This window comes from Juglans regia, chromosome 8 (assembly GCF_001411555.2).
Source record: "Juglans regia cultivar Chandler chromosome 8, Walnut 2.0, whole genome shotgun sequence".
Taxonomy (NCBI): Eukaryota; Viridiplantae; Streptophyta; class Magnoliopsida; order Fagales; family Juglandaceae; genus Juglans; species Juglans regia.
In genome coordinates, this window is record NC_049908.1 from 5426108 (window position 1) to 5450690 (window position 24583).

A 24583-nucleotide genomic window follows, 5' to 3' on the forward strand; every position below is an offset into this window, starting at 1 on the left:
AACTATCGTCAGAATCATGTTCAAGACGTAGTATTGACATTGGAAAAGCAAAAGACATGGTCTTTCTCACATCTAGAGTTTGACAATTTTTGAAATGAGCAATGAATTTATATGAAATTGATACGGAATTAAAGGGTACATATTGGTTAGTATTGCCCATATATAATAAGAATTAGACCTGCTAGCATCCACAATTTTTTGTCTTAATGCAGCATAAACTCAAGGTAAAATTAACAAATTAGCCTAATTACTATGGGACACAGATTTGCCCATCTTCATTCTTATTTAGGGTATATTTTGGTGGTGAGAATATTTGAGAAGTATTGAGAATATTTATGAATAGTCATGAGTAGAGATTTGAGTGAGTTGGTGGGTCTCATTGAGAGTATTTTGAGTTGTTTAGATATGTGAAATATGTTGAGTTGTTGACTTTTAGATATGTAGTTGAAAAATATGTGAATCCTATAAATATTATAGTGATTTTATTTTTAGTAATAAATATTATAGTGATTTTATTATAGTGATTTTTTAATATTAATAAATATTGTAGTGATTTTATTTTATTTTTATATATAATAATGATAAATATAATAATGATTTTATTTTTAATTTATATATAATAGAGATACATATTATAATGATTTTATTTTCATATATATAATAGTGATAAATATTATAGTGATTTTATTTTTTATTTGTATATAATAGTGATAAATATTATAGTGATTTTATTTTTTATTTATATATTATAATGATTTTATTTTTATTTTTATTTAATAGTGATAAATATTATAAAATATTTGTAAATAGTTATGAGTGGAGATTGAAGTGAGTTTGTAAGTTTCATTGAGAGTATTTTAAGTAGTTTGACATGTGAAATATTTTTAAAAGTACGAGAATACTTATAAAGTGTTGAGAATACTTGGTTACCCAGATATAGCCTTAGCCTCCATTTGGATTATAAGGGTATCTCAATTTATTTGTAAATTGTAGTAAATTAATAATAAATTATTTATGAATATTTTTGTAAATAGGAATAAAAAATAATGATAAAATATAAAATAATAAATTATAAATAATAATAAAATAATAAATAATAATGAGTTAATATGATAACTAATACCCAAACTTTGACTTTAGTCCGTCGGAGAGGGGAGTTCGTAGAATGAATAACCGAGAACAAGTCTTGTTGCTATAGAACAAAAAACCGAGTTTTCAAAAGGGAGGAACGAGATCTCGCTATGATTAGTTTATATAATTCCCAATGATTGAGTTGCCCTGCTGCAGCACTAGCAAGAAGAACCTGTGGGAGTGAACGAAAAAGGGGAGAGAGAGAGAGAGGGGAAGAAGATGAAGTCCATGCATGATACTAACAACGGGAGTAATAATAGCTGGTTGGGTTTCTCTCTCTCGCCCCACATGAAAATGGAAGTTACTCCTGATCCTCAGCACCCTCAACATCATTACCATCATCAAAGCCAGCCTTCTTCCGCTGCTGTTTCCAGTGCCATCCCTACTAGCTTCTACCTTTCTTCTCACTTCAATAGCTCTGCAATCTGCTACGTGGTGGGAGAAAATGGCGGCTTTCACTCCCCTTTATCTGTAATGCCACTCAAGTCAGACGGGTCTCTTTGTATCATGGAAGCTCTCACTAGATCACAATCAGAAGGTACGCTTCAGCATTTACCTCCATTCTTTGGTTCAGAAACAAAAAGGTTTTGCTAAACTCTAGAATTTACTCTGCTCATCTTCTTTTGTTAAGGGATGGTGCATAGTTCCTCTCCGAAACTAGAGGACTTTCTGGGCGCTGCAAGTATGGGAGCCCCCGAGTATGGAAGCCATGAAAGAGAAGCAATGGCTCTTAGCTTAGACAGCATCTATTATGATCAAAATGTCGAAGCTGTAAACAGAAGGGACCATCACTTGGACCTTCTGCAAGAGCCCTACAGGCAACAAGAGCAACAGATTCCAGTTCAAAATCACCCACACTATGCGGGGTTTCCCTGTCTTGGGATCTACCAACCACCATTAGATGAAGAATCTAAGGACACCCATTTAGCCGATTGTGGTTCCCAAATCCCTCAAATCTCAGAGGATGGAATACCTTGCCTCAAAAACTGGGTGTCTGGGCAGTACTCTGCCCAACATGTGCTGGGGCAGCAGATGAATAGCAACATGGTTGATGATTGTGGTGCTTCTGGGTCTCTTGTTTCAATTGGTTGTGGAGATTTACAGTCTCTAAGTTTGTCCATGAGCCCTGGTTCTCAGTCTAGCTGCGTTACAGCTACAAGGCAGATATCACCTACTGGAACAGAATGTGGTGCCATGGGAACAAAGAAGAGAGGCCCGGGAAAAGTTGCTCAAAAGCAGCCTGTACATAGGAAATCCATAGACACATTTGGTCAGAGAACTTCACAATATAGAGGTGTTACAAGGTTTGTTATCGTTCATGGTCTCCTCTAAGATTCTATTTGGTAACTGAGAAGTTGCTTTCTTAGATTTCTAATTTCAAGTACTTTTCCCCTCGTAAATGTCAAATTAACCATTATCAATTTACCTCAACCAGACACCGATGGACAGGTAGATATGAGGCCCATCTGTGGGATAACAGTTGCAAGAAGGAAGGACAAACCAGGAAAGGAAGGCAAGGTTAGTGAAGCAAAGCAACAGCTATTCACAGTAGTTGTTTGGAACTATTCCTTTATTTACACGATTCTTGTGCATTTTGTGTCGACTCCCTGACTTGTGACACTAATTTTTATTTGCCATGTTCATGCATCTCTGGCGAATGCCTTTTCAATCGAATAACGATCGTTTCAGTTTATCTGGGTAAGCTAATTAGCTCCCCCCTCAAAACATAGTTAAGGACGGGTTTTTGAATGAAATATCCTTCTAATGTTTTAATTAAACTAATTTAATCTAATGGACCTTCAGGGGGTTATGATATGGAAGAGAGAGCGGCCAGAGCTTATGATCTTGCGGCCTTGAAGTACTGGGGACCATCCACACATATTAACTTCCCGGTATGATTCAAACCCGGATGTCTCTCATTATTTTGATGCTTTAAGCTACTGAAATCCCATTCTCTTGGTCTTTTGGCAGTTAGAAAACTATCAAGTAGAACTAGAAGAAATGAAGAACATGAGCCGGCAGGAATATGTTGCTCACTTAAGGAGGCAAGACTCCGAGTTAATTGTTGCATTCTGTCACCTTTGCTGCCTTATCTTTTCAGGTTCATACTCAAGCTTTTCCTTTGCTTTTTACAGGAAAAGCAGTGGTTTTTCCAGGGGGGCTTCAATGTACCGTGGGGTCACAAGGTTTTGTTTTGATTTTGTGTGGGAGAGAAAAATCCGTTCCAGCTAATACTCTGATTTTTGTTGTGTTCTTATAATTTGTCGTTTCACGCAGGCATCACCAGCATGGTAGATGGCAAGCTCGGATTGGCAGGGTTGCAGGGAACAAGGACCTTTATCTCGGGACGTTCAGTAAGTCATTGCATTTTCTTTTTTGTTTAAATTCCTCATGAACAATTTCGATTTTACTACTAATTGTTTGTATTTTTTCGTAGTGATTTGTTGATATATTTGGCTCTAGTTGCGTCTGTAGAAATCAGAAAGAACTTCATTTCGATCAAACCTCCGTTCCCCAACCTTTTTTTCCTTGTACTATTGAATAGTGGTGCATGATTTTGATAAGGCTGAATTTCTACTTCGAGACTGTAGCGACGAACTTTTTAAAGGCTGTTTCCTCTCACAGATGAAAAAGATAAAGAAATGGCATGATTAAAGGCGTTGCATCATTAAGCAAAGCTCGTACTGAAATTTCTTCCTAATCCAAATTTCAGGCACCCAAGAGGAAGCAGCCGAAGCTTATGACGTTGCTGCCATCAAGTTTCGTGGGGTAAATGCTGTCACTAACTTTGACATCACCAGATACGATGTGGAAAGGATCATGGCCAGCAGTACTCTACTTGCTGGGGAACTGGCTCGGCGAAACAAAGATAAAGAGTCAAGAACTGAAGCCATTGAGTACAATCCATCAATGCAGAACGGTGGCGGAACCAAAATTCCTGAAAATAACAATGGGAATGGCTCAGATTGGAGGAGGGTTTTGTGCCAGCCCCCCCAGCAAACACCCAACTCCTGTGTCGAATCTCTTGAAAACCAAAAATCTTTAAGTTTTGTCGATTATCATCGAAATGCTTCTTTCTCAGTGGCCCCACAAGATCTCATTGACGTCGATTCAGTAAACTCTGGCCAGGTGATGGCTAATGACTCCGGCAAACATGGAACCCACTTTTCTAATCCATCGTCTCTGGTGACCAGCTTGAGCAGCTCAAGAGAGGCTAGCCCGGATAGAATAGGCTCCACAAATCTATTTGCGAAGCCTCCTTTTGCGTCAAAGTTCATTAGCCCTGCTGCTGGTGTTAGTTCTTGGTGGGAATCGGCTCAGTTGAGGCCTGCTGCAATCCCCATGGCTCAGTTGCCTGTTTTTGCTGCTTGGACTGATACCTAAAAAGTTTATATGCATTTTTCATATGTGAAGTTTTGCAAGCAGTAGGAAAAGGAAGAAATAGGTTTTGGTGGTTGGAGGAAAGGAAGGTGTGATGTAAGATTTGATTTTGTTTCTTGAAGTTGCTAGTGGGGGAGGTTGGGAATTAATGAAAAGAAAATGTGATGGCGAGCTATCCGTCTCTAAGCAAAGTGCAAGAAACTTTTTCAAAACCGAAACTTTTGACTCATGTTGGAATATGAAGATCTTGAAAAATAGAGGGGAGAGGGATTAGGGAAGAACCAGTGATTAAATTCCATGAAATGGTGCCTGCAATATGGAAGTGTCCATTACATTGTTGAATTTTCTTTTTCCACTTTTTTTGGTCCTGCAAAGTGCAAAGTACAGAACCAGCTCAGTGTTTCCCGGTAAATGCGAAGGGCTTGCTTTGACCATATTATGATCTCGTTTCTTTCCCCAATCTGCATTACACCATCATTACAAATTCCTCCTTTCTGTAATCCTTAGCTTTTCTAGTTCCACTTGCTGTAATCCAACGAAGCTAAAAAAGGTCAGGACGGCATAATTTAGGGTTTCCCACGTGTACCACAGCTTGCATGCACGTTTGAGCTAGATTGCCATTATTTGCTTGAATTATAAAAATGGAGAGTGAGAGGACCATAGTGCCGGGAAAAGCAAGAATCAGACCTAATAAAGGTGGGATTAGCTCGGTATGCATTATTGTACTTAAGAGTCCGACTAAACGACAAAGAAATTAGAGGTACTGAGTATTGACTTTCTGGTATATATGGTAATCATTTTGTTAATTTCCTTTTTCCATTATCGTTTTGACTTTCTGCCTTCTGGTGTAATAATGGTGTTAAAGCGTTTAACATGCAAAGGCATGGCCATTTATTTGTAGTTGGCCTATTATAGAAGAAGAAAAAGTCTCAGTTGTAGACTTGTCGTTCATGCTTCCCATGAAAAATAACGCAATTGGAGGGGAACATCCTGCAGTAATTTAATGTTAAAAGTCTCTTCTGAGACTAATTTCCCGGCCTATCCATGAGTTCCTAATTATTATCTCTTGCAGATATGCAGAACTTAGAGCAATTTCATTGGCTTATCTAAATTTCACTGAAAGTCATATTTTGAAAAATATCTTTTAAATTTGTGCAACATTAGATTAGCTAAACATAATTTATTTAAAAAATAAATTACAGTAATTTCATTCTTAGAATTATATATGAAGGAAACTGTAATATCTTCATTTTAATATTTTATTATTTTCTATGTTTCCCTTTTCTGTCCCTCTAATGTAATTTCATTCATACAGTAATTTCATCCATAGAATTATGATATATTTTTCTATTATTAAATATATTTTTATAAAATAATATTAATCATCTTTCTTGTAATATTTTTTAAATTATAAAAATAATTAAGAAATTATTTTTTGTATCTATCTATAATCATGCAAAATTTATAATAATATGAGAAAATATGAATAAAATTTTTATTAATTATTTATAAAGTATAAAATAATACAATAATCTTATCTTATGACAAATTACAATATAAGTAATGTTCATCTATATAATTTAATTAAAAAAATATTAATAATAAAAAATAATAATTTATTATTATAAAAAGTGTGATGACTAATTTAATATAAATTTCAAGTTTTGAGTGATTAGTTAAAAGTAAATCATATTAATCAAATTTTAAAGATTGGAATGACTAATCAACTGCCAATACTTAGAGTTTAGTATCTTTTGCAAACATAGCTAATATTATAAGAGCATTCTTACTGTAAATGCAAAAACATAATTTGCATAATTTGCATAATATTTTTTATTTTTTTTAACATTCCATTGATATTAAAACGAGTTGATGAAATAGACCGTGGATTGCGGTTTGTTTTAAAAACATGTACTTTCCAAGAATCCCGTGAAAATAGTGGCGATGAAAAACAAACCGAGAAAAAGGAAATCAGCCTTGATTAGACTAATTGAAGGGAAACAGCCCAACAAAAAGGGGAACAAGATTGATGGTCAAAAAGGTTGCAACTTCTGTGGAAAAGATTTCGAAGCAAACAGCTACTCATTTTATTTGAAATATGATGAAAGACTATTTCGTATAATTTTTATTTTTTTTACTTAATAATTAAAAAAAGTAATTATTAATAAAATTGTATATGTTTTAATTTTTTTTTTAATGATTAAGAATGTTAAAAAAATACTTAAAAAAAATAATAAAAAGTTTCAAATCCACTATAAAATAATAAAAGGATATTAGGAGTATAGTAAATTTATCATTATACTTATTTTGAAAAAGTAGGAATCACTAATCTTAATTTTCTTCCAACACTTGGCTTAGTTTGGTTACTAAATTCATCTCAACTCATCATTACAATTTTTTCAAATTTCAATACAAAATATAATAAATAATTTAACTTTTTCAAATCTCAAAATAATAATAATATTAAAAAAAATATTCTAAGTTATGCATGGTAGAATAAGAATAATAATCTATATATAATTGCTTAATTAAATCGGATGGTTCACTGTTCAACTCGACTTTTTTGTATAGGCATGGAAATTAAGTTTGATTGAGAGAGAGACAAAAAACAGAAAACAAGAACATTAATAACCCACCAACATTCTGAAGAACAGTGTCGAATGGATTTAATTTTTCTTCCTCGTTCACAGATCATTTAAAAACACTGATCCAAGCTTGAATTCATTGTACTTTTGTATCACCTGAGCAGAATGCTAAGGACTTTTGGATTGTTTTGTTTGATATATTTAATAATTTCTTAGGAAGAGTGTCACAAATATCATTTTAGGAGTGATTTGAATAGTAAAATGAGATGAGATAATTTTAAATGAAAGTTAAAAGTTAATAAAATATTGTTAGAATATTATTTTTTAATATTATTATTGTTTTGAAATTTAAAAATGGTAAATTATATATTATATATTATGTAAAAATTTAAAAAAATTATAACGATAATATGAGATGAGATGAAACACTTTTATTATCCAAATAAAAGTATTTTGAATAACACTGGCCCTTAGCACCGATCATCTCTCATTCATTCCTTTGATTTCTTTGGTATATATATACGAACATTAATTGTGTCGCGAGAATATAAATAATAAAATATTTCACATAATATTAAAATAGAAGATTTCGAACACTTTATACTTGACCCAAATAATTAAATAACAAAAATTTATCTATTCTCGTCATCTTAAAGTACTTTTAAAACAAGTTGTGATTTCACGCTCAACTCTTCTAAATTTATCACCATATTCTCTAGTTTTGATCATGGCCTCTCAGTAGAAATTAAAGTTGTAATATCAATTGAGATGTATTGTAATATGATTATATATATATATATATATATATATATATATATATTAATAATGTATGTATCTCAAATTCACTGACATCCATCCATTGGAATGTCTTTTGTATTAATAAAACAATTGCATATTGCCAAGAAAAAAAATAGCAATGGCCCAATATATAGTGGACAGCTTTGAAGTACTAGTCCTCCTGCACCATGCTAGTGTATGCACCAAATTGGGTTAGTTCGGTGGATTTGGACCTTCTGGTGTCGTATATTGCCAAGCAAACATTAATAAGTTTAATAACAATCACCATCGTACCACTAATAATACCCATAAAATTAACGAAGTGAGGGTTTGGTGGACACACTACGTAGTCCAAACATGCACTATAGAATAGAAACGAGCTACCTACGTACGTACATTTTCAACCTAAGTGGTACAGATGATATATTATATATCTTCGTGGCCTTGTCTTATTGCTCGTCCACAAGAGAGCTATATGTGTATATATATATATATATAGGTTAGGGAAATTGAAAGGATCGTCGTGGAATGTTTTCCTGTAAGGGGACCTCTAACTAGCTAGTAGCCCTTCTTTCAACCTTTTGCTTGCCGTCAATCTGGACCATTAATTCCCTCTTAGCTAGAGATTATCAGGTGAATTTATGGATTTTATGACAACGATATTGATCATGCGTACGGCTAATCGAACAATAAATAAATAAATATTTTTATTTAAAAAAAAAAGGAGATGATGTCTAATTGCTTGTTGTTAGGCTTTTATTACGTTTCGAAATTCTTCCACATAATAAAGAAAACGTTACATGGTCAAACAAGCTAGCTAGTCGTGTACGTTGCATGCGTAATATTATAAAAAAATAACTACTTATTACTAATCGTGTGACTTCAATTCCATGAACAAATGTAAGAGAAACTTAATAAAATGCAACATTATTTCTAAAATAAAATTATAAATATCAATTTTAAAACGTTAGAAATTTACTAGAACTTAAATTTAAAATCGAGATAATTTTATTAGAAGTAAAATTTACATTTAAATTCAAATCTGATTTTTTTTTTTTCCAAGAAGAGTGCTATATACCTAAGGTCGTGGGGAGTACGTTGCAATAAATAGATCCAGTTCATGAAACACATGATTAATCAAGTGCGACCAGAATCACTGTCAGCAGCGAGAAGCTTTCATTTGCTCAGGCAATACGACATTTCACTTGGAAAACCTGGAATTTTACGTGGGTTTTTCAAAGTACGACTGCTATAAATTTAATAGAGTAGATGAAGCCCATGAATGTGCTGTCTTCTGGCCCAACCTACACCAGGAATTCTTGAAAGCACCACATAAAGGATAGAAAACTGGCCAGTAGGATTATTAGTACTCCATGCATATATATATATATATATAGAATAATATTAAATATGTTTCTAATCCATGATATTTATATGGTTTAATTCGCTCATTGTACCACATTCCATCGGAGAATATCAATCCACCGGAAAGAAAAAAGAGGAAGTTAATCACACCAGAGAAAATTCAAGAGACACCCCCATTTTTTTTGTGTGTTCATCCTTCATTATCTCCAGTACCGGAATCGAGAACAGCAAAAAATTTGGAGTACAGAAAAATATTGAGAAAGAGATGTCACAATGAACAATTAAATGAAATGATCTGGCATGCAAGGTGGGGTCCCGCTGATGAAACACGAATGCTTCTTAGCACCCTGTCGTTTTTGTCATTATCAGAAGTATCGCTCGGCGATCAAATTGTAACTTGTTTTGTCTCGTGCATTTTCTCAATCGTTCTTCCCAAAGCAAGAATGCACTGCAGTCGTACAAGTTCTGGCCCTTCTGGACACTTCATGCATGGAAGACATGCATGCAACATAACTGGTTCTAGATCTTCCCATGATATTTTCCATTGCACCTTTGTATATATCACCGGATTTGACAAAGTTCAAATCCCTGGAATCATTCGCATGGCTTGCAAGCGTTGTCTCTTGCTAAAACACGTTCTATCTATTTTTTTTTTCTCCCGATGATCCTACACACTCATCACTTGAGCGTTGGATCTTGCCAACACAGCATATGATCATCACTACAATATAATAAAAATAATATTTATGATAAATTATTTGTGATAATAAAAGTTATTTTTGTTTTCCTTTTTGGGAGGTTCTTAAAAGTCTACGCTAGAAATAAGATGGAAAGGAAACAAAGCGTTGAAAATTACGTGGAAGGGAAGTAGGAAAGGCCAGAGAATAAGGACAGCTTCAGGACATAGGACATATTGACACAAGCTCTGAGCTGAGAAGGTGACAAGACGGAAGTATAGGAGTCCCGATACATGCATGGTTTAGGGTTTCTGAGCTGGAATCCTACTTAACCGAGAGAGAGATAGAGCATGGAAAATGGAGGGTGCTGTCCTAGTCACGTATCTAACTGAGGATCTTATAGGGCCCTGACATTTCGCCTCGTGATCCGGCTATTACTTGCAGCTACAGTAGTCCGACCTGGCATTTCCTGGGTCCTCTAATGTATGTCTGTCGTCTTGTGTTTCAGTCCAGCCGTAAGTGTCGTGACTCTTGTCGTCAGACTAGTGTAGAGAAAAAGGTAGAGGCTCATAGTGTGTCTGTCGACGTACGTCGTAGAGAGAGATCACAGAATCTAGCAGCGGGAATCCACTGTACGCGACATTTATCTTTCCCCTCTCTAAAACCCACGCATTTTTGGACGATGATAGGCTCCAACTGGCAAGCAGTTTACAAATAAATAAATAAAAAAAAATCTTATAAAATTATAAGATGCTTTGTGTATCACTTTTTTTATTATTTTTTTATTTTTTCATTATTTAGGTTATAAACTGATTGTCAATGAGCTGTAAGGTATCATTAATACATTATTCCGCATTTTTTCCTCTGCATCCTTAATCGTGACTAGGCTATGTTTGGCAAGGGAGAGTATATCAATTATTCTCACTATTATTTTATATTTTATTATTATTTTTTACTATTAATTACTTTTTATTATTATTCAATATTTTATTATTACCTTTTCATTACTTTTTTACTATTATTCATAAACATTCTCAATACTTCTCAACACTTCTCACTATCTAAACTTACCCTAAATTGTTATATTAGTTTGGCTTATCTAAACTTACCCTAAATTGTTATATTAGTTTGGGTGGTATACTAGGTTTGGACAGTGAGTGATAATAAATGCCAGCGACCTCTGTTCATTCACCATGCCCCAATCTTATTCTCACAGATCAGAACGAAACGAAATGCGACTCACACACCAAAACAAAGTGGAAAGAAGCGATTTCAATTTCAAACGCGCAACAACATTCTCGTATAGCTTCCATTCCCACTTACTTCAGTCTTCACCTACCTCCTTGACCCCCAATTTTTTTTTTTTTCAAACCTCCATTAACTTTGTTTTATTCTTGTATTGTATTGAGATATTCCCAGGATTAAAAAAAAATGATGCTTAATCTCCACATATATGATTGTTCCTAATCCATTTTTTAAGTTTGTGTAGCAATATTTGATAACCCCACCACCAACATTCAGCCCCTTTTCATCTTCCAACTTATTCAAATCTCTCTTTAGCCCATCGCTAATTTTTGTAAATGACACTCCATTTGCCATCATTTTGGGCAAGAGTGTTCCAACAAGTAAAAAAATTATCCTCCAAAAATTAAAATGCTTCCCAGTCAGTCAGTACCTCACGTTCTTCAGTCGAGCACCAGTTTAGGTGTTTTTCAATCACTTGAAATCCTTTGCAGAAATGGATTTTGGTATTTTTCAGTCACTCCAAATGCTTTGCATAAATGGGTTAGTCCTTCCTTCTTTCTTTCACTCTAGGTTTCAGTCCAATCCTTTTTTCTTTCTTCAGTAGCTCTTCTTCAAATGCTGGTTCTTCTTTAGTCGCTGGTTCAGATGTTGAGATGCTAGTTAGTCAAACACTTGTTTTTGTTTCGTTTCATTTTTTTTAAATTACTGTTAAAAGCTGACGTGGCAACTCAGTTACACGACTCTTCTACATGGCCGGTTATATGAAGAAAAAAGATATTTACAATTGAGAATTGTGCAATCGCCACAAAATCGTTTTAAAAAAAGTGAATAAAACATAAGACTCACATGAAAAAAATTAAATGTTACATAGTAGACCCTACTCATTTTCAAAGCGATTACGTAGCGTTTACACACTTCATGATTATATATAGAATTACTCTGTTACATTGTTATATGATTCACACATTGTAAAGAATATGATACTAGAAAGCAAAACATAATGGAGAAGGCAAATAAGGCATTTCTAAAAATATCTCATATCATCTATGAATAGTAGTGAAATAATTTGTAAATATTAATGAAATAGTAGTAAATTATTTGTAAATACTAATAAATTATTTATGAATAATAGTGAAGTGATCTAAGAACAATTTAATTCCCAAACATGCCTTAAAAGTGCATGACGAAAAGCAATAAAAATACAATTAACGCTATTTGTAGATACAGTTTTATAAACAAGATTATAGGTGTTGAGTGGAAACCCCATTTTTTCAAAGTTTTTTTTTTTTTAAATTTAAATTTCTAGTTTTAATTTCAAAATTTTCATTATCTTCAATACATAAACAATATGGTTATATAAATAAAATTGAAGTATAGAAAGCATTTAACTAAAAATACATGTTTATCAAATTGGATTTGGGGTGGGCGACAGTCCCGCTCCACTCATCTGCGTCACCCTAGGGCAGATAGAGGCCCCCTTATGTAAGTTGCGGAAACATCCCCATCTAGCCTGCATATATATAATTATTATAAATTTATATAATTAGATTTATAATGAAACCCTCCCTGTTTCGATTCTTCACCCCACTGCCTTGTTTGGATTTGAAATTAACATCAACTTATCTCATTTTATCATTATAATTTTTCACACAAAATATAATAATCAATTCAATTTTTTTCAAATCCCAAAACAATAATAATATTAAAAATAATATTCTAACAATATTTTATTCATCTCGTCTAAAATCATCTCAACCAACTATAAATCCAAACGGAGCTTGAAACTCATTCTCTCTACATCTCTATAAGTATTAATCTGAAACCCTTTTCCTTTTCATTTTTCTTTTTCTCTTTTTGCAATGGACTATGTAGGATGTGATTGTTTCATTTGATTTTGAGGATGAGATTATGTTTTAGATGTTGTGGAAAATGTGATTGATTGGTGTTTGTGTTTGTTTGATGTTGATGGATTTCGGATCAAAGCCTTAGCATAAATTAAATCCAAATCCCTAAATTAATTTTTTATATGCGGGGTTTGAAACCCTAATTTATCTTAGGGGTTTCTAATTGAAATCCGAAATTAGGTTAGGGTCTCATTATGAAACCCCTAGCCTAATTTATTTTGGAGTTTCAATTTTAAAACTCCATACTCTTTTTGAAACTTTTAAAATTGAAACCCAAGTAATTTTGGAGTTTCAATTTTTAATAATTTCTATACTCTCTCTCTCTCTCTCTTTTGTGTGTGTGTGTCTCAACTCAAGTTTGTGATTTGTTTGATTTTATATTTTCACACTAATATCACTACATTTTTTATTAATGTTTTCAATATAGATGGTTAATCCAGAAACGATATATCGAAACGCATTGGTTCTAAAATATTCTGTTGCAGTACTTTGTTAGTTAATTATTTGTAATTTGTTACTTTTGTTTACCTTTTGTAAGATGTATTTCAATTATTGAAACATTGTTATTCATATTCTCCTTTTATTTTTTTAGGTTTTATAATGTCACTTGCCAATTGAAGTAACCATCTCATTGAGCTACAAGCTTATGTTCACGATGTTACTTTTGTTTAAGATGTATTTCAATTATTGAAAAATTGTTATTCATTAAATTTAATTGATAATTTGTAATATTTTTATATTAATTTGTAATAGTTTTAGATTAATTTGTAATAGTCTATAGTACTTGTAATAAGTTAGAATTATTGGTAGAACTTAGGACTTAGCAACTTTATTAGAGATTCATTTAATTTTATGTTTTTTGCTTTTAATTTCAATTATATGTTTTATATATTTAATTGTCATTCAAATAAGAGTTTGGTGAATTAGGCTCAACAAATGGATTTTGGGCCAGATGGGGCCCATCGAGGCCCACAGGGGCAGATGGACCAAGGGCCAATCCGCCCTAAAATGGAAAATTTATAATGGTTAATATTTCAAATTATCTTCCATTTTTTGTTGGTATTAAAAGATATTGTCATGAACCTACACAAGCCCATGTACGCATCGGACTATTCCGGGCTTCATTTAAGGCTTCGTGTATGGGGCTGCAGTCATTCAGCCTATAAAGATCTAAGTCCTGTCTTGCATCCTGGAAAGACAACTGTCGTTGACTTCGATTGGGCCCAAAAAAATTGACTTCACGAAGAATTTACGTAATTGATTAGAGTTTCACGAAGAATTTAAATGGTTGGATTTAGAGGACATTTTTTGAAAAAATAAAAATAAAGAAAGGAGATTGGACTATGAAATTTCCCGGATGGAGTTAAAGTCTCAATATATATGGAAAGTGTTATAAATATAAAAATATTTTATAAAAATAAACTTACGATATAATTTCATGTAATACGTTACATTTATTTTACTATAAAAATAACTTTACAATCTGATCTTTCATATCAAACTACGTTAATTTGTTAGTTTACATTAGCGAAATATTTTTGTGACAAAACATTTCTCCGGTATATAACAGCAAGGAGCAAATAAAACTGAAAACTCGGAAAGCAATATGAAAAATGACAGATATTTGTATTAATTAGTGTGATTAAAGATGATAAAAATAAGATAAAAGATGGCATATATGAATGAGAAAAATATATATCGATTTTAATCCAAAATTTGAATAACTTTTAGCCAAATTCTGGATCGGCGAGATGATCATTTGTCTAGTCTAATGTTGTCGCTGTAATGGAATATACAAGCGTGATTGGAACTCCAACGAAATAAATGGTGGGGGATTGGCGGAGCAAGTTTCTATTATTCTTACAAGTCGATCCTCGATCTTTGCTGCCGATTGATAGCATAGCAGATATTGGATAAAGCCGCAATATCTATTATTTTAAAGCCTGTTCTAAGTTATTTGTGTATGTCAGAGAGGGACAGGGTACCAATATTGTTGCACATTCAGGAGTGCAGCAACTTCTTGATGTGGATGGAAACATCGATAGATGGTTTCTAATGATTATTTGGTCTATAAGCCGCCATGTGGGTCTGATGATCAGTTGCTTCCCATAGCACCAGGCATCATTGATTTTCTTCATCTTCGTTTACAGCAGCCTTTGTGCTTTAATTTTTAATGATTCATTACTTCGTTCCGCGCATGCTTCCATCTGTTTCATTGGAGGATATGTGGTTTGAGACACTTTGCATCTGTTTTAATATAATCCCCCATATCCGTTATGGGCTCAAATTTTATAACGTGGGTCATTTTTTTTAATAAAAAATTTTTATGCATTCTATTAATGTGATTAACTGCATCATTTTTATTAATATAAAATAATTATTTTAACAAATCACATCAATTGAATATGTAAAAAATACGTAAAAATAACTGTATGTAACAAAACTTTTTTTTTTTAATATAATCTCGGTGAATTGTTTTTCGAGTACTCAAAGACTCTAATATTCCCCATTGCCACTTATTGACGCAAGAAATACATGGCTAATGTAAAAATTTGACAAATCAATTAATAAAATAGAGTATTTGTGTGTATGTGTTTTTTTTTATTTTATTTAAATTAAACTTTTAAGGCAAGTGATGTATTTAGACACTTACTTATTATAAGTAGGATAAGCTTGTTAGCTGGTGTTTTTGGTTTTTATCTTGAAAGAAGTAGATGGCTTTTGCATAGTGAAAAAGGATGGGTTGGCAACTTTTTGTAAAGAATCAAAAGTTTCATTAAAAGTATAAATCTTCCTGGCCAAAAAGAGTGTGTAAGTGAGCATCAAGCATGGGCTGTCAACTTTATAAAGCAAAGAATTAAAAAAAAAAAAGTGATTAATTTATCCTAAAGAAAGGTACTAAGTCGATATTATTATGGAGATAAATTGGGGTTGGGGAAAATAAATAAATAAATCTGAAGAGGCAAGAAATCTTGAGAGATTCTTCTCTTAGGTATCAAACCCATCATTGCTAATTAGGATTTAGGGAGGACCACAGGGGAGGATTAGGTCCACCGCAAGCTCAATGCAAGCTGCACGCGTGATGAAGGGCCCTCTGCTTTATTTTTATAATTTCCTGTACTGGTTTCAGTGATGTTTAACACATGCAACACATTTCTGAGGTCTAATCTTGGTTTTTATAAATCTGTTGGAACTCGAGGCTTTGAGATTCTGTTTAACAGATTTATTTTTATAAATCTGTTGAAGATTACTATCTTGACTTAATTTTCATAATTATTAAATTACTTTGATTTCATATTATCTTGGTTTTACTTTTATAATATTTAAGATATTTACCTTATTTTATATCAATGTAATTTTTCTATAAATAGAAATGCATATTTTATATTCAGTAATAATTGAGAAAATAAATATTTAACTCTCAAAATAGAGGTGGGCAATGGGGGCCCGCCCCCCGCTACCCCACCCATGTCCACCCTGCCCCACATGAAGGACCCCAAGTGGGGTGGGTTGACCCCAGCGAGACCATACCCCGCACCCCGCTTCACACCCTCCCATATTTATAATAAAAAATATTATTTTTTATATTTATGTAAATATATTGTATATAGATATATATAATTTATTAAAAACTTGAATTCAAGTTAATGGATTGCCTTGACCTCCATTATAAAGATTGGTCTAGGAAGTCAAGACAATCCAAAATACAACTCTAATAAATTTATATATATTTTTAATAAAATTTATAATTATATTATATTATAATTTGGGTCTAAAAAAAAATTAAATTAAAAAAAAAAATTACAAACCCAATGAATCACTGGGTTGAGCGGGGGGCGGGGTTAAAAACCCTCCCCCAGCATGGTGCAGGGCGGGGGGGGCGGGGAGGGAGCACCATGAGGGTAGCATCCCTACCTCAAAGTCTCATTTTCTCTTCCTCTCTTCTCTATCTTCTTTTACATTAGATTTTATTTTCTATCATAACCTGTCCAATGCCCTCTAATAAATAGAATGGACCGATATTTGTGGGTCAATGCTCTTTCTATATTAATATGTAACCCATGGTTTTTGGTCTCGGTTTCTTTGAATATAATCCTGATGACAGAACATGTATAATTGTTAACTGATTGTGACCAGACCATCATAAAATCCTAGATGGGCAGGGTTTCTACTTTCTAGTGTTTAAATTTTGAGCCTTTTGGAATTGAGATAAAAGTTAGGTATAATTCTATATGCAAGTCTGGGACGCGCAAGTTTAGTATAAGCCCTATTATAAAAAAATAATAATAATAATAAGACCCATGTAAAGTATAAACCCCTTTTTATGATATAATTCAACTTTTAATGAAAGGTTTAGATAGTGAGTTAAGTTGAAATGAGATGAGATGAGATGAGAGTTAAATAAAATATTTTTAAAATATTATTTTATTTTAAAATTTAAAAAATTTATAATGATTAGATGAAAACTGTGGACACTTTTTTGAGGCTCAAATTCATAATTTCTTATAGGGCTTGAAACTTTATGTCCCATACCTGTACAATTATTTTACCTTTTCTTTTAAGTAAAAGAACATATCGTACGAAATGAGGTTGAAAATTAACTTTTATTTGGATAACACGTGAAATTAATACTTTTTAAAAAAATTTAAATTTATAAAAAATAGATTTAGACTTCATTAATTTTTACAGATGTAATTAGATAAGTTGAGATAAAAATTAAAAGTTGAATAAAATATTATTAAATATATATTTTTTATATTATTTTTATTTTAAGATTTAAAAAAATTAAATTTTTTATTTTATTTTACATGAAAATTATTAAAAGTTTTGTAAAAATGAATGAATTGTTAATCATTTATATTTATGTTAAGATTTAATATTATTTTTAGCAATAGTTAATTAGTTTACAGCCCTGGAAGAATAGAACTCAAAACCATTGGCTAATGGCTATTTCTCAATTTTGAACTGTCTCCCATGGAAAATAGTGAGAACAACATATTAATCCGCACATACGTGTGAGTCTCATTGAATATCTGCTTAGCACAGCATCTGAGAGAGCAGACATGGTCACAGTAATAGGAAAACAAAAAAATCAAAATTGGAACTCGAGGCTTTGAGATTTCCCATTTCCATGCTAAAGGGTGGAGAGTCGCAGGCCCCAAGGGCAAATAGGAAGGTACTGTGAAGAATGATTTGGCCTGAGTACCCACGTTGATAAGTTTGGTGTACCACTTCAATCATAATTTCCAGAGATTCTCCTTGACTATGCAACCATGAAGGACACGCATGGGGTCCTTCTTCACCCAACATCTAAATCATTTCAATCTTTATTCAATAGTTTTTTTTTTTTTTTTTTTAAATAAACTGCAATTTTTAGTATTTTTATTGTATACTATTGTTTTTAAAGTTTAAAAATATTATTTGAGAGATCAATATAAGTAAAAAAGTGTTATATATATTTATAATTTTATTTACTAAAGAAAATCTGAAAATTTAAAATTCAAATTAATTATTTATATTTTAGTATATGGTGAGAGTAAATTTTTTTTTTTTAAGTGAAACCATCTAACAATTACAACATTTCTAAATTTATAAATAAAATATAATAAATAATTCAATTTTTTTAAATTTTAAAATAAAAATAATATTTTATTAATATTTTATTCAACTTTCATCTCATCTCAACTCACTATATAAATCAAGCCTAAGTGGTGTCTTGCACTGGATCACAACTGGGGTTTGGAAGAAAATTAGCCGTTAATTTCGGAATAATTTGATATTTTTTCCAGCAAGATCACAACCGGATGAGAGGTTGACCAGATAATTTGGTTTGACTAGATTGGTTGGCCGAGGCTTTGAGCAGGCAAAGCACATAATAATATACAGCTGCTCTCAGGGGACGAAAAAAAAAAAACGCACATATACAGCTGGAACCCGTACAATGACAAATAGATAAAATTTGATGATTAGATTCCATTATTCCTTATGTTCCTGAGACCCGAAGCCCCTAAAAAGTAAAAGAAAAAGATTGCTGCTTGCACAAGATATTAAAATGTAGGGAGACAAAGAGCAAGTCTTTTCTGTCCTGCAACCACGGGTATTCACCCCTTGTTGTATAATCACAGCCGTGCACTTGTTCAAATGTATCATCGAGTTTGCACGATCACGTTTGAGAATTGAGACAGATGGTATATTTTTTTTTGGGAAATATAAGTTGTCCACAGTTTGGATGGTAGATCTGAAAACTAGTGTGATGGATGGTGGTGTACATGGAGGATGATGGAGGTTAGGTGCATAAAGGGATTTCTCAGTATAAATCGGGGTGGCGGGGTTAGTTGGCACTGAGAAAAATGAGTGTGTAACAGCAAAGAGAGGTCTGTTGGAATAGTTGGCAAAGTGTGTCAGTAAAAAAGAGTACCATGTCTAAGAAGCAAGCAAGCTTGGTCTTGAAGGGAAGCACCTCTCCAAAGACTCAATTCCTCTGAGAGGGAAAAAAATAAAATATGGCGAAGATTTAAAGTAAATAATATTATAATCCAAGATTAGAGTGAGAGAAATTACAGGAGTGAAGTGTGGAAGCAGTGGGAAGGGAAAAGTGATTAGGTTCTGTAATAATTCACCTACAACTGAAGAGCAGTTGGCAGTAGTTTTGTCTTTTAAAACCTTACATGTCACTCCATGGCTGAGGCAGGTATGCAAAGCCTTTTCTCTCTGTCAATCTCCTCTCTGTCTCTAGCCTAAGAGCTCACTAGATAGTCTATGATCTGTTAAAGTTGATATTTGATACTTTCTCTGCCCGTTTAAGCAAGTACCCAAGTGGTGAATTTGGCTTCTCTTGTCGAATTTTAACAGAGCATTCGATGCTCTTGAAGGTACAATCAAATGCCCAATTCGGGGTTCAGTGCTGAAACACTGCCCCATTTCAGTTAGTGCACAATTATAGCAAAAATTTGATGCTTTCTGTTCTTCTTTTGGTACTCATCCGAGAATCTGTCAAAAGGGTTTCTGCAAATCCTGGTCTAGTGGTTCTTGGGTTTGTTGGGCCTTTTGATTTCGAAACTTGAAGAACTGGTTATTTCTTCATTTGGATTTCACTGGGCACTACTTCAAGTACCATATTTTCATTGCTTGAAACTTGAAGTGATCCTTCTCAATCGAGTCTTTCTTGAAAAGATCCAAGCTTGCTTAAATCAATCACATTGATTTCTTTTTTGGCAAACGCAATGATGACTGATTGAGTGGAGGACATGAAAAATTCAGTTCTCCCAATTCCCATAAACAAAAGAGGAAAAGGGAATCTGCTTTCTTTTCGCTAGTCTGTTGAGCTGTTAATTAGCCGATGCCATCGTTTGTCTAAGTCTACTTTATGCTCTGAAAGGTTCACTTTCCTGTCTGTGGGAAGCATTTTCCTTTTTCCTTAGAATTCGATAGACTCGATCCTAGGGTTTTCGAAAGGAAGAGGTAATTTGCTGGTGCCGTTTAGATTTTATGCCTGATAGATTTGGATTGGTCCTTTTACTTTGTGTCTATAGGATGCTGCAATAAGAGGCTTCTTTTGCTTTACACCCTATGAGTTCTATAAAGCTGCCAAGGTTTCTCGTTCCTTGTTGAGTCCTGCAAGATATCACCGGTCAATTTTGGTCAAACCCAGTTTACCTTTAGTTTTATAGTTTCATTTGTTTTAGTCCTGGTCTGAAGCAACTGTTTTGGTCGGGGTTTCACTTGCTTAGGATACAGGTGAGTTTCCTAGTCCTGTCGGTGTAGCTTCTTAATTTAGGAGATGGATGGTCATGAAAATGAGGGTATCCTCCAATGTCCATCTCTCCAATGTCCATCTTCAGGAATGAGCACAAACCCACTGCCTGAAAAGGTTTCAGGAATGATTATGAACTCTGTCTCCATGTATAAACATTCAAATGGAGCTGATCCTTTCTTTAGTTCTGGTTGGGATCCACTCGTTTCATTGAGCCACAATGAGAATTTTGGGGGTTCTTCCATGGTTTCTCACAGAGAATTTGCCAGTACTCCCTACCCAATTGTTCTGGAAAATCAGGGAATTAGTGGCACATCCCACCTGGTACAGTATCCATCCAGTTCCACCTTTGTTGAACTTGTGCCAAAGCTTCCGTGCCTCGGAAGTGGCAGCTTCTCAGATATGGTTAATTCCTTTGGCCTTCCCGAGTGTAGCCAGATTGCTAATTCTGAGTGTCCTCAGAATTATGCCTCAAGCAAAGAGGGTGGCACTGGACGAACTTCAACAAATGGTGCACTGTCTCAGGATGATCGCCAAATCTCAGCAGAGGGTGCTGTAGGATCTTCACCTAATGCAAAGAGAAGGAAACGAGTGTCTGATTATAACAATTCGCCAGTCAGCCCGCGACAGGTAACTTGAGATATATACTATTGCAACATTTAGGATCTTGAAGATTTTCTGGCCTTTTGCTTTTTTATTACCAAAAGAGTGAAAGTGCTTTGTTGTCCGTGGTAGAATGCTGAGGGGGAGATGGAGAAGGATCTGTCTGGTCAGAGCTCCGATGTTCAAAAAGAACCAGATGAGAAGAAACCTAAAACTGAACAAAACCCAGGTTCAAATTTTCGTGGTAAACAAACGGGAAAACAAGGTAAAAATGCTTCCAGTGCAGATGGTTTTAAAGAAAATTATATTCATGTTAGAGCACGAAGGGGCCAGGCCACAAACAGTCATAGCCTTGCCGAAAGGGTACCTTCTTATTAACATGTTAAATACTTCTAAGAAAAGTTTTTGCTTTGTTATTAGCTTGGAATGATAGAACTCTCTGCTTTCAGGTCAGAAGAGAAAAGATTAGTGAGAGGATGAGATTGCTTCAAGAACTTGTACCTGGATGCAATAAGGTAATCGGAGTGAGTCAAGTTTCAGAATGATCTCTTATCTTCCTTTGTGTACTTATTAATTTGATGCTATTTACTGTTTTAGATTACTGGGAAGGCAGTAATGCTTGACGAGATTATCAACTACGTGCAGTCGCTACAACAACAAGTTGAGGTATGCTATTTTGCAACTCTAAAAGATTAGGCACTTGTTCATTTCTTTCCCACGATATGCTTCAAAACCAGAGCTTGCATAAATCCAATGGGAACTGGAAACAAGCCAGTTCAATTGATCTTATATCACTAGTTTCTTTTTTTATCCGTGGTCTTATATTGCTACTTCAATACCAGATGATGATATTCTCTCCTTTAACAACTTAGGACCTACTTTTTCTGACAGAAAGTTGCTCTGACTAAATGAAACAAGAGTTTAGGTTCAACTATATTCTTGTACTATGATTACTTTGGGAGATATTTTCGTCGAGAAATGTCTGTCATTTACAAATGCAAATCAATTTTAAAACCGTGATGGTGTGGCCCTTGAGTGCTCTAATACTCGGTGAAAATGTGCTTGCTATCATGTTGCAGTTTTTGTCAATGAAACTCGCCACTGTCAATCCAGAACAGAACGTTGATATAGAACAGATTCTGTCAAAAGATGTAAGTCAAGATCACCCTACTACGGAACTTGATTGATGATTTAATGTGTATGCCAATTATGTTTGTTGATGAATTTAACTTCATCTTAGATTTCCCCATGTAGATAATTAATTCACGGAGAGGCACCGGAGCTATTCTCGGATTTGTTCCTGGAACAAGCTCCTCTCATCGTTTTCATCGTGGAACATTTCAAGGGACCTTGCCAAGTATCTCCAGCACAACTTCAAAATATCCTCTGTTGCCGCAGGTGGAGTTTAATTTCTTCAATTCATGCTGCACGCCTTTTTTCTTCTTGTAATTACTAAAATGAGGCATCTTTTTCTACATGCAGACTGTCTTAGACAATGAGCTCCATGGTCTTTTCCAAGTGGGATTTGATTCTTGTCCAGCTGTTGACAATTTGGGATCAAATGGTAATTTGCAGAGGTTCATTTGAGATCGATGCAGAGTGGTGTTACGACATTCTTCTAACGTTGACATACTACTATCATGTTCCGCAGGGCACTTTAAACCAGAGCTTTAATGATTGGAAGAGAGCAGTGTTGATTTCCTCCTAACAAGATATAAAATATATCAAGTTGACTGCAAATTTAACTCGATTACAAAAGGGGAAAGAAATAGGTCAAAGAATAAACAGTTGTATGCTTGTTCTTCTAATTTTTAGCAGAAGAAGATGACCTATTAGAATTAGAAACCATGTATATTCGGACAAGAAAAACAATGAGACTTTGGTTGGTGAAGATTATTGTTTCTAATTGTTTCTGTATATAAGAGCCATTATGTGTGAAGCTTTGTGAGAGTTTTGAGGAAACCGTGGAAGAAAATCAAGTGTGTTTATAGGGTACAACAGGTTAAGAGAATTAGATGGGACAAGAGGTGTGTCATCCACTACAAGACTAGCTACCTTTTCAATAAAATGGTATATGCGTTTCTACTTCTAAGACAGTCTGCATTCTTGAAACTTCTACTTCTTGAGATGGTTCTATAAAGCATTTCCTGTTGAAAGTGTTACTGCATGTTGAAAACAATTAAGCAACAACACTGGTATCTAGATGATTTGCATTTAGTTCAGCTCTGTTATTCTAAGGGGTGTAATCACCAAATGATGTATCCCTTGGAATGACAGCCTCTAACATGGTGATGGTTCCCATGAGGAGTGATATTTAAGGAAGTGTAAAAAAACACAACATTTTGATTTAGTCAAAAAGTTGTGTGTGACTAGTGAAGTTTCAAGAGACAACCTTTTGATCTGGTCAAAAAGTTGCGTCACTTCTTAAGGTTATGACATTTGGGTTACCATTGGTTTACCACTAGTTGTGACATTTGCCAGCCGGTGCATAATGGCCTATAAATAAGGGTCATTGGTGCATAAATGTATACACTCAATTCCCTTTATTCATCACCAACTTGTTAGACAAATACCTTCACAGAAGTATCACCATATTGCTAAATTTCGTTTCTTTTTGTTCTTAATTATTCTATAGTGGTATCAGAGCCAAGTTATGTCAGAGGGGATTTTTTTGCGCATTGTGAAGACGATAAATAGGCAAGTGCTTGATTTGGCAACTACGCTCGCATATTATAATCATATTCGTTTGCTTGAAAATCTGAAAGAGAAACTTTTTCAAATCACAGTGGGAGGATTAGAGTACACTGGAAATCTTCAAAATCTTGTAAGTTGTTATTATTTTGAAGAAAATTATTGAAATATTTTTACACAAATAAATAGTACATTTTTTAATTATTCATCACCCATTGCTACTATTCTGGGGAGTCTTCTAAGTTCATCACCGTTGCCGGACTTCGTGGACCTTAGGAGCACGTCCCAATTCTCAAAGCCGGTGACCATTTCGCTGGACGGAAGTGAAGACACAAGCTTCACCGTTTCTGGAAAGTCCCAATGCAAGGTTGAAGACGACCCTGGATGAAAATGTACTGTTTTGTCCAACGGTCATCAAGTTCAAACTTGGGAGGGACAACGTCGTTTTGTCTAACGGTCAGGAATTTCAAA

The 24583-nt window shown here is 33.9% G+C and overlaps 2 protein-coding genes across 2 annotated transcripts; both read left to right on the plus strand.

Moving 5' to 3' along the window:
• The first annotated feature begins 1161 nt into the window (after window positions 1–1161).
• On the plus strand, window positions 1162–4972 carry LOC109001139 (AP2-like ethylene-responsive transcription factor ANT). Its single transcript, XM_018978282.2, has 9 exons — window positions 1162–1669; window positions 1763–2435; window positions 2567–2649; window positions 2821–2829; window positions 2935–3023; window positions 3103–3176; window positions 3267–3317; window positions 3409–3485; window positions 3845–4972. Exons 1-9 carry the CDS (start codon window positions 1351–1353, stop codon window positions 4513–4515), a joined length of 2046 nt encoding a protein of 681 aa, XP_018833827.1. The 5' UTR covers window positions 1162–1350; the 3' UTR covers window positions 4516–4972.
• Window positions 4973–19328: 14356 nt separating this feature from the next.
• Window positions 19329–23517, plus strand: LOC109001140 (transcription factor bHLH74-like). Its single transcript, XM_018978284.2, has 8 exons — window positions 19329–21448; window positions 21554–21784; window positions 21871–21936; window positions 22019–22087; window positions 22501–22572; window positions 22676–22819; window positions 22904–22985; window positions 23073–23517. The coding sequence occupies exons 1-8, from the start codon at window positions 20846–20848 to the stop codon at window positions 23093–23095; spliced, it is 1290 nt and encodes a 429-aa protein (XP_018833829.1). The 5' UTR covers window positions 19329–20845; the 3' UTR covers window positions 23096–23517.
• The last annotated feature ends 1066 nt before the right edge of the window (window positions 23518–24583 follow it).

Bases quoted from the DNA above. Each gene is read 5' to 3' on its own strand.
- LOC109001139 (XM_018978282.2), top strand. From the start codon at position 1,351: ATGAAGTCCATGCATGATACTAACAACGGGAGTAATAATAGCTGGTTG. The intron at 1,670-1,762 runs GTACGCTTCAGC...TCTTTTGTTAAG, and splicing joins CACTAGATCACAATCAGAAG to GGATGGTGCATAGTTCCTCT. The intron at 3,024-3,102 runs GTATGATTCAAA...GTCTTTTGGCAG, and splicing joins CCACACATATTAACTTCCCG to TTAGAAAACTATCAAGTAGA.
- LOC109001140 (XM_018978284.2), top strand. From the start codon at position 20,846: ATGGATGGTCATGAAAATGAGGGTATCCTCCAATGTCCATCTCTCCAA. The intron at 21,449-21,553 runs GTAACTTGAGAT...TGTCCGTGGTAG, and splicing joins CGCCAGTCAGCCCGCGACAG to AATGCTGAGGGGGAGATGGA. The intron at 21,937-22,018 runs GTAATCGGAGTG...TTACTGTTTTAG, and splicing joins TTGTACCTGGATGCAATAAG to ATTACTGGGAAGGCAGTAAT.